The sequence below is a fragment of the Mastomys coucha genome, unplaced genomic scaffold (genome assembly GCF_008632895.1).
Source record: "Mastomys coucha isolate ucsf_1 unplaced genomic scaffold, UCSF_Mcou_1 pScaffold20, whole genome shotgun sequence".
Classification (NCBI taxonomy): domain Eukaryota; kingdom Metazoa; phylum Chordata; class Mammalia; order Rodentia; family Muridae; genus Mastomys; species Mastomys coucha.
In genome coordinates, this window is record NW_022196903.1 from 58,887,564 (window position 1) to 58,898,197 (window position 10,634).

The 10,634-nt window shown below is 38.7% G+C and overlaps 1 protein-coding gene across 1 annotated transcript in view; it reads left to right on the plus strand.

Moving 5' to 3' along the window:
* Window positions 1–10,077, plus strand: part of Grid2 (glutamate ionotropic receptor delta type subunit 2) — a 1,405,618-nt gene extending 1,395,541 nt beyond the window's left edge. Inside the window, exon 16 of the mRNA XM_031382072.1 lies at window positions 8,498–10,077. Coding sequence (XP_031237932.1) covers window positions 8,498–8,656 — 159 coding nt within the window. The 3' untranslated portion in view covers window positions 8,657–10,077. The remainder of the gene's footprint in view (window positions 1–8,497) is intronic.
* Window positions 10,078–10,634: the final 557 nt, after the last annotated feature.

Here is a 10,634-nt window from a genome sequence, read left to right on the forward strand (position 1 = left end):
TAAAATATGAAATTCTGGAATCTTATTACCAATCTGATTACTATTTTTTAAGGGAAAAAATACCTGAATACATTCAGAGCTGTCTTTTTTGTCCTAAGCAATTTCTATTACGTAGCTATAGCTATAATGCTTTGTTGTTATTAGATAAGTTTTCACAGTGTGTGTTCTAGCTGGCCTGGAACTCTCTATGCAAACCAGGCTAGCTTTGAACTCATAGATATCTGCTTCTGCTTTCCAAGTGCTGGGATTAAAGGTGTGTGCCACCATACCCTGCTAAAGCTGCAATAATTTTTAGTGGAACAACAAGGAAATCTAATTTTAGATCTTGGTAAAGTAAAATGAAATACTTCTAGACCTGGAGTCATCAATCCATTTCAAAAGCCTGACTATCTCTGGTTTGTTATAGAATATAGAACAGGTATTTGCCAATTCATAATGAAATCCTGGAGGATAATGACAGCATCCTTGCAGGAAAGAAGGGCACAGGAGACGACAACTCAGAGCAGGGTGAGTTTCTAGTACAATCCACTTTGTATCAGCATGGTGCAGAAAGCAGCAATCCTCCCTGACCCAGGCAGCCCCGAAACTGCTTCTTCACAAGCCTCGCTTTTACTAGTATGTACGATCCAGGATGGGAGAAATGAGCTGATTCAGTAAGCCATTGCTAAAACATCCAATAGTGCCAGGCAGTGATGGCGCACACCTTTAATCCCAGCACTTGGGAGGCAGAGGCAGGCAGATTTCTGAGTTCCAGGCCAGCCTGGTCTACAGAGTGAGTTCCAGGACAGCCAGGGTTACACAGAGAAACCCTGTATCAGAAAAACAAAGCAAAACAAAACAAAACAAACAAATAAAAACACTGAATAGTGTCGCAGTGTCTGGCATGCACCTGTGCGTCTGACCAAATTTAAGTTCAAACTTTTCCGAAGCGTCTAATTTCAGAAATGTTGTGTGAGCTTGAGGAAAGAAGTGGGATAAACTCACAATACAACTCAACAAGGACACTTTGTTGGCACACCTACACCTCTTCATCTCTGGTGCTCTTCTGTGTCTGTGTTGTTAAGAAATGTGAATTTTGTTTAAGCAAAATGACTCTAGAATTTTTCAGGTGTCCACTACTGTCAGAGGTTGTTTGTATGCTGTAGAGAATGTTCACCCTTGATCAATACACTACCAGGAACTCAGATGCACACTGAGTTACCCCGTCGTCAAGAAGGGCATGCGGTCATTGCCAATTTATTACAAAAATTATTCCATATTTTTCTAAAAACACATATTCTGGCTATATTTGAAAAAATGTGTCATCTTCTCTTTCTATAAATAGACAGGTAGATACATAGATACATAGAGATGGATAGATGATATTTCACATATATACATACACATATACTAATGTTCAAAAATATGACAAACATCTGTTCAGATAATTTATCATCTAAGCATGAAATAAGTTGAGACTACACAATTAATACAGCACTGCCACTGAAATGGTTTCTCTAGAAGTTTGCAGCAATGTCATGAGCCACAGACGTACTGTTAATGTATGGTGGGCTTTAAAAAAGGAATCCCAGCCGGGCGGTGGTGGCGCACACCTTTAGTCCCAGCACTTGGGAGGCAGAGGCAGGCGGATTTCTGAGAGTCCAGCCTGGTCTACACAGTGAATTCCAGGACAGCCAGGGCTATACAGAGAAACCCTGTCTCGAAAAACCAAAAAAAAAAAAAAAAAAAAAAGGAATCCCAAGCTGTCAAAAGTAAATGTTTGCTGGTAAGTTTGTATTTTTCACAGATCAATGTTTCAGCAATATCAACTTCTTAAGTAATGCTTATAGTGTGTTTGCATGAGATGAACTAGGTGTGGAGACAAAATCCAACAAAGTTTTCATTGTATACAGTGGTTTTCCAAATCTGTCAAGTCAGAAAATTACCAAATTTCTATCAAGTTTGCTTTTCTAATTATTTTGTTGTTTATTTTTAATAAAAAGTATTCTTGGAGAAAAGCTAAATTTAATTATTTTTTATTTAAGTTTTTGTCTTAGCTTGGATGTTTTACCTTGGATACATTTTTGTGTGTATAAACTTAAGTTGCACTATTTTCCCTTATTTTCTGCTTTGTTTTGTTCTTTTGATTTCCAGTTCCAAGTTCTAATTCAGTGACATAGTCCTGAAAGATTTGTCACATAGAATATATGTGAGTAAACACAGACGTTTTAAGTAAAGTGTAATGTGTTTATTGAACATTTTTAACTTCTGTAGTAGAAGTGCTACTTGTGGATGTGAAATAATTAACGTCTCCTCCTACCTCCTCTCACTGTGAATGAATGATGTAGACAATGTGCCTAACAGTAATGCTGCTGCCCTCACGCCTCATGCCTCTCAGCTCTGTGCACAGCACACAGAGTTAAAGCACGGCACTCTCTTACATGATTTGTGATGGAAAATAACAAAGAGAAGTAGATGACCCAGGACCTCACACAGATTGGTACTACAGTTTTCACACATATTAACACTGCAGCCACAGTAAAGCAGAACTAAATTCATTTACAATTACAAGAGAAATCCAGATGAAGTGATGAGTATCTTATCCATACAGACTCATGTCATGTTAGATTCCTACCCTGGGGTCATCCAGGTCAAATGCTCAACAAATTTGTACTTTACACGTTGTGAAGCTCTTATCCCTTTAAAATCACAGAGGTGGATTTTAACATTGCTATTTCGGGAAAGAGAAAAACTCTTGCTTTGGGCTGCAGGGCAACTATTGTACAGTAGCCTCTCAGACCTGTGTGCCAGTGTTTCCGATTCCTGGGAAGTCCTCTTTGCTGAAGGGCGTGCCCTGCAGCACATCAAAAGAATCAAGTTCTACAAAAGAAAAAAGAAACTCAAGTAGGCTTGAACGTACAAAGACAGGGAGAAAGAGATGAGAAAGGGGCCAGGCAGAGTGTTGAATACAAAATGAGTTCAGCGAACCCCAGGGGCTCATCACTTACATTTATCTTATTCTGGGAGAGGCATCAAAACCACTCCTGACATAAACCACCTACTGCCATTGACTTTGGCTAGATGTGTGTGTGTGTGTGTGTGTGTGTGTGAGAGAGAGAGAGAGAGAGAGAGAGAGAGAGAGAGAGAGAGAGACAGAGAGAGAGAGACAGAGAGAGAGAGAGCTGTACATTGAACAACAACAAAACATTTCACGAGTGATCACTATTATCTCACAGGAGTTAAGGCAATTTTTAACAGCGTAGAGTCCCAAGTGGATCCCCTGAGTGTTTCCATCTAAATCTTGTGATTGTGCATTGCTTTAACATCCTTGTTACAGTCTTTAAACCCGGCAACTGTACTTACCAAACCTGTGGAAGTTCCAGCTTATGCTTGCTGTGTTCTACGTGTGCTTATCACATTTCAAGGCAAAACTGATCACTACTTCTCTGCGAAAAGTTCTATTGTATAGGATAAATACAAAACATGCGTATCTATCTGCTGCAAATGTCCTAGAAACTAAAGAGAAGGGAGCAATGTTTCTTTATGCTAATTTCATTTTTGGAAGGAATGCCCCCAAATTCTGACAGGTTAGACACTATAAGATCATATCAGGATATCTCCTCTGAACATGTCACTCTCCCACTAGGAGGATCCTGAATGCCTAAGCACATTTTCAGAGGTAGAAAGCAAAAGGCTAAGCCTTACATTGTTGCAATTCTGCAATAAAATGGATGCCTTTGAAATTGTGCTTTAGAGCACAATTGTAAGTCAGTCAATAGTAAGTGGAGAGAGATGAACTTGCAGAGAGGAGCCATGAAAAGAGCACACTTAGAACTTAAATTCTACTGTTTTGCCAACCATGGTTGCTATAATTAGTATGTCAGTGTGTTCAAATTTTGTCCAGTTTCCAAGAAGCTATAATCTAATATACCAATGAACAGCTTAAAGAGTATATCTAATGTTGTGTGTAACAGTCCATCCTATTTGTCTCTGTCTTTATTTACCTTCCTTGTGTTTTTCTGCCTTATTGTGGTTGTATTAGTTCTGTTTTTCTCTTATTATCTTTCTGCAAGAAGGATACCCCCATTATAATATTGTAATTCTTGCATATTGCCTTTGATCATCAGAATTTAATATTAAAACTAAACTTTTCTCATTGAAAGGTCACAAGTGCATGTAGGGAAACCTATCAGGCTTCTAAATAGAGTGTGCCAAGCATTGTCTGATACCCTTGCTTAACAAAGTGCTTCATTCAGCCAGCAGGCTCTAGCAAAAGGAAAATTCAAACTCCTATTGAGATAAAGTTCAGCCTTGCAGCCTTAAGTAATTACCATGATTTTTGGAAGCTTCTCCTCTGAGTTTTTCTCCTTTGTTTTTTGTCTTTGGTTTTTCCTTTTTCTAATTGTTTAATTTTTTTAGATTTTTTTAAGTTTTATTTAAGTTGTTATTTATTTTTAAAATTTTTAAGTTTAAGTTTTTAAATTATTTACTGAAATAATTTATAGTTTTATAGAATTTTTAGTCCAGGGCTCATGACATACAAATCTGATACTGTAGCACATTAATAACATAAAAATAAAATTCTACCATTTCACTAACATTTTTAAAAGCCTGTGCTGAGATAAAGAGAAACCAAAGTAATAAAAACTGTGAGGACCCCGATGCTGACAGTCAGTCTCAACTCTCTCCTTCTTCAAAACGAGTCCTTATCAAATGCAGACTGTGAATATTCACTGTATGTTGTCATGCAGTTAAAACTGTTTTACATACTTTTTTCTGATTAGCATTTACATACCACAAAGTATAAAATAATATTGTAATAAAAAAATAAAAATAAAACAACCTAACAGTGGAAAAAGCAAATAGAAGACTTTACCAAAGGACAAACACAAAAACATTAGAAGTCGAGAGGCACTGATGGCACACACCTTTAATCCCAGCACTTGGGAGGCAGAGGCAGACAGATTTCTGAGTTCAAGGCCAGCCTGATCTACAGGGTGAGTTCCAGGACAGCCAGAGAAACCCTGTCTCGAATAAACAAAAAAAAACAAAAATAAACATTAGAAGTCCACTTTATGGGCTGCCTGTATTACTTGTGGCTATACATCTTTGCTGAGATGGGGTAAAGAAGAAAAGCAGATGCCAGGCTTCGTGTGACTCCCAAATCAGAGACTCATACGGACATCTCAGTGGAGGTGGTAGAAACCCTGAGCTACCCTGCTGTATCGTGAGAGTCCTCTAAACAGTACTGTGCTCTTTGCAAGCAAAAACACACCTTCATGCATTCAGGCCTTGGTTTGGGAGCACTTGTAGTCAACATGTCCATCCCCCTTACGGTGTTCTGTCTTCACAGAGGCAGGGTGTCCTCCACTTGGTTACCACGGCTATGTGCTTAGTGATGCATCATTAGTCCATTTTGAAAGCTAATCATTTCCTAAGTTAAATTTCAAGAACTGGAGAAATAATGCCTATATTTTCAAAAGACATAAAAACATTAATGTCTTCAAAAATAAATCTCACCTCATAATGTTTCTATCTCTTAAAAAAATTAGTTGTGTATTAACTGGGGCTAAGATTATATCCTCTGAATATAATCAGAGGGTAGGACTGCCTCCCACCCTGACTGCCACTTCATAGTGGTGTGGACTTGGGGTAAACTTATGAGCCACTACCATTTTGTTACCACTGAATTGAGGATGACAACCAAAACCATCTCCTAGACTGTGGTGAATAAACAAGATTAAACACTAAGCTGAGCACTGGGTAAAACCATGAACAAACACTTCATAGACAGTAGCTCTTTTCATTAAAGCCATTTTCCACCCATGCTTCTTCATCAAATGTAAAAATACCAATTTACTTAATATTTATATTTTTGTCCTTCTGTCTTATGACCTTGTATTTGGTTCTAGGATCTCATTGCTTCAAAATGAGATTGCTTAAACAATATCAAAATGGCTTATCTTTATTTTTACCACAGTCTATATATTACAGCCATTTTGGGTTTTTTCATAAGTAGAATGTCCACAATTCTGTTCACTTCCAATAAAAATCTTCAATGATTGGTGAGAGAGATGGTTCAGCAGTTAGGATTAAGAATGCATATACAGTTTTATGCCTTGCTATATTTTTCATTAAAATTTACATGGTCAGCAAAGACTTACCAAGACCTACCATGTACCAGATGTTATAGGTGCAAACATACTAGTTTCTGAGAATATAAATGTAAATAAAACAGTATCTCTACCATCACCAATCACAGACAATAGTCAAACAGCTCATGATAACTCACTGGGTAAGATTAGTAGATGTATAAGACAAATGAGTTAGAATTCTCTTATAACACTCTGATCGTGTGTATAAAGGCCTCAAGATACGTGAGATAATATATTAGTGATATATTTGCCATTTTACAATATACCAAAGTGTTGTCTTCACCCTACTTTTGGTTTCTCAGAGCTTAAGGGCTCAACAAGTTTTGTGTACTCTTCCTTAATTAAGAGATGCACTCAACCTTTTGAAACTTTAACAAACCCATCCTACCACCTCCTTGACTTTCTCTTCTGTTATTCCATTATTTTATCTTTCTCTCTGCAATAATTGTATCCATTAATGTGAACTATTTATCCCAATGTTTAGAAGAAATCAGCAAGTATTGAATTAAACACCTTAATGTTGAATACTATGTTATGTATGATAGAACTAGTTCCCTACCTAGGTCAGAACCCTGCAAAGGCAGACTTCATGCCATGTATACATTTTCTATTTTCCAAAGGTTCAGCTTAATTTGGATACAATGTATAAATAAACAACTAATGCTTTATTAACTTGTTTCTTCTTATAGTGAAAATGAATTTAAAAATAAAACAAGCATTTCCCATTAGTTGCTGCTCCAGAATTTGCAAACTGTTCATTGCAACACCAATCTACGAGTTGACCAAAAGTAATACAAAAGACTTTTTCCACATCTGGGGGATGAGCTCAGAGGTAAAGCTCTGGCCAAGCATACATGAGGCCAGAGATACACTTCCAGAATCACAGAAGAAAAGAATAGTTTCATGTCAAAAGCGGTTAAATAAGATTACTTAAGATCAATATTCCCCAAACCTGCTTAATGACAAAATCCAACATCTCTTTGTTTTATTTTGATTTTCCAAAACCATAGCTTTTATAGGGCATTTTCACCAGCTTTCTGGTTAATGCTGTTGTATGCCAGGACTTCAGGGCTGACTTTCACACTGAACTCAATAAAATAATTTACAATGCTTAAATAACTGGATATTTAACTCAGTTAACTGGTAAGTGCTGCTTTTCCACTAACACAATTAAAACCACTTCCTCTTTTCTAAATTGGGTATGAGAAGCAAACGTTTTGCAAACCATGAAATTTTGATACAAGCCCTCCCAACAAAGATACACATGTCAGGAATAGCTGACCCTGTCTGAGCCTGGCTGAAGTTAAGATTTATGCCTTGTGCTCATGTCCAAGATTCCTACTGAAGGAATCATAAGCTTTATGCTTATGATGTTGAATGACTGGAATGTAAGTCATGTGTCTTGGACTTCAAGAAAGAGCAAACTTACTAAATCACGCTTATAAATGAGTAAGGTATAAACAGAACAATACAACATTTAATTGTTTACAACTATGGTAAACTTTGTATATTTATTTTTTAATTAGCAGTGCTGTCATATTTTACCTTCTATTACTATGATAAATACCATGACCAAAAACCTTTAGAGAAGAAATTTCATCTTACAGCTTACATTGGGAAAAGAAGTCAAAGGCAGGAACTGAAGCAGATACCATATTGTCTTGCTCCTCATGGCTCAGCTTACTTTCTTACATAACTGAGGACCACCTGCCCAGGGGTGTCACCATCCACAGTAGAATAGACCTTCACACATCAATCATTAGTCAAGAAAATGTCCCACAGACATGCCTAAAGACCAAGTTAATGGAGGCATTTTCTTTCCAGGTGATGGCTTGCGTCAAGTTTAAAAAAAAAAAAAAACTAATCAGCTTATTCTCTAGAGCTTATGTAAAGCTTATGTATAGTCTAAAACCAATCACTGCAGTTCATTTATGAGATTCAAAATCTGAGCAATCAGGCACCAGGATTTCATGTATAACTGGGCGTCAGAACCAGCACTGATGATGCACATTATTCATTCCCCATGCAAAAGTAGTGCCCTTTTTATTTTCTGGTGATCATACCCCAAACTTTATGTTACCTCAAAGTTATGCTAATCCTAACTTGGCCAAATTCCAATGTCCTCCCTGACACAGGTTCTGTAGAACCAAAAGCCAATATGTTTTGCTTCTTGGTGCCTTCCTGGGATCCAAGAAAGACTTGAAGCCATAGTTGAGAAGTTTGCCACATCTGTCTTCACTCTCTACCTTGTTCTCAACAGTCTTAGCAGGGGCAGTGCCTTACAGAACCGTGACTAAGATAATCAAAGCTACTTCATGTCATGCCTTAACTGTGATGTGATGCTCTGTTTTGTTTCCTCACAGGCTCCAGCCCTGCAAAATGAAACTGCAGTGTCTGAAAGAAGCAATGCTTGGCCATTAAGGCCGTGTTTGAAGCTTGGAGGTAATAACTGGAAAAACCAGGCATCCAGCCATGACCTGCACCACTCTGCACAACTAGGAAGGCCTCTTGATGACCCATAATCTCTACCAGTCCTGGACCTGCTGAGCCCTTACCCACTTGTTGATTTCAGGACTTATTTGATCCTGAGTACCAGGCACTGGTGAGCTGATACACTATCTCCTGAATGTAAAGCCCTTCTTCCATTCAAGAAGCTGTCTTCACCAGGCTGTAACACCTGTTACACTTGCCCCCATTGAAGAGTAGCAAATGACTGCTGCTTTCTGCTACAGGTCCTGAATCTTGCCTGGGCCAGCCCATTAGCCTGGGAATAATGCTCCCTGCTCATCATGGACTGTTTGTGGACTGTTTGCCCGTGTGTCCTGGTCAAGCACACTCACACTGAGGTGCAAGTAGGAATCACAATAGTATTATCCCCAGTTTCCCCCCTGCAAGATTCACCTGGGTCTTCAAACTTCTGATGGATGGGATACAGGGAGATGAGAAGGACCAAGGGGAATGTGCCTTGGCAAGCTTAACCAGAGAAAAATAGAACCCTCTTCCAGCCCTCACTGAATCAGTTGTGACTGTGATTAATCATATGTTGCCATAGATTTCTCTCCATATTACTAAAATAATGACATCTTCATATTTACCACAGGTCTAATTTCTCCATGCTAAAAGACATTGCCTTTACTCAAAGAACAAACTATATACATGTTACATGGATTCTTGGCTAATGGAAAGCCTCTAACTCGAATCCATAATAAAAAAGTAGATCTTTCTTGTAAACAAGGGTCGCTTGGATGCTCTTCTACACTTTAAGGTTGTAGTGCCTGTGTGTATCACCCTTCCACCAAGACAACTGAGTTTTCCAAGGTCTATTCCATAGGAACAATCTCTTACCAATGAAATTCTGAAGCAGTTTATGAAACATATAAAGCCCTTGTGAACTCTCAGTCTTCGTAAAGATCTAGCACTGCACTGAATTCTGGGAATACAATGAGTAAGTCGTGTTCTTGTCCTGAGAAGTTTACATTCCAATGAAGGGGTCAGATAAATCAATCCACTGAGTCTATCTCAGTGAGCTGATAGCCATGAGAACTGTATTTCTGCTTCTTGACCCCAGGGAGCCCAGGATGACTCCTAGAGGATCTTCTAGTATACAAAACTGAAAGCCAGCATGCAGACATCCTGATCCCTCAGAGCCCCTCCAAGTACTGACCCGGTGGGCTCTAGTTGCTGAAGCATCCGTTCTAAGCCACCTGGCTTGGAAACAAATTACATGTCTCGGCTCAGAGCATGTTTGCCTCTCTGCAACCAAGTTGAAAACATTCCTGCAGTAGCTTACAGGCGAAAATCAGACTGTGAAGTCAGAAGACATGTTATTATATTTGGGTCCTGCTATTTACTATAACTGAGGGCAAATCACGTACACTCTGTAGTCTTTGGTGTCTGTCTTTGAAAAGTAAAAATAAAAGCGTTATCTGCTGTTCCTACCTCACAGGGTTGTTGTGAGAGCTGAAACTGTACGTGAAAGTACCTTGCTAGCTGTCAGCTTTTCATCACCATGGGATCTTCATTCTTACAATCAAATACAATACCAGCATTTGTCACAAGGGCACACTCTTACCCACCCTTCACCTTGCACAGTGGAATGGCACAAAGATCAGGTTTAAGGTCATTCCCTCTGGATATCTAGTTTCAACATGAAGCTAATGCTTTCCAGATTGTCAGAGGTAAAGGAGCAAAGCCAGGATGCTCATACCACTCAGACACCCCACTATTAACACACAGCTACACATGGACCTGCCAGCCTCCTTTATGGAAGGCTATTCTCATAGAGGAGAACCTGTCCTCAGTTCCAGAAAACCAGGTACACTGTGGGAGTTCATGGTGTCACCTTAGCTACCCAAGGAACCCCCAACCTCTCTAGTGGAGCACAGGCCTCCCAAAATAAAGTAAGGGATTATTCATTAACCTGGATAAATAAAATACAGCTGTCCAGGATTGCCTGAACTATTACAAATGGACTAACAGAGGAAAATTCTAGCTATTAAT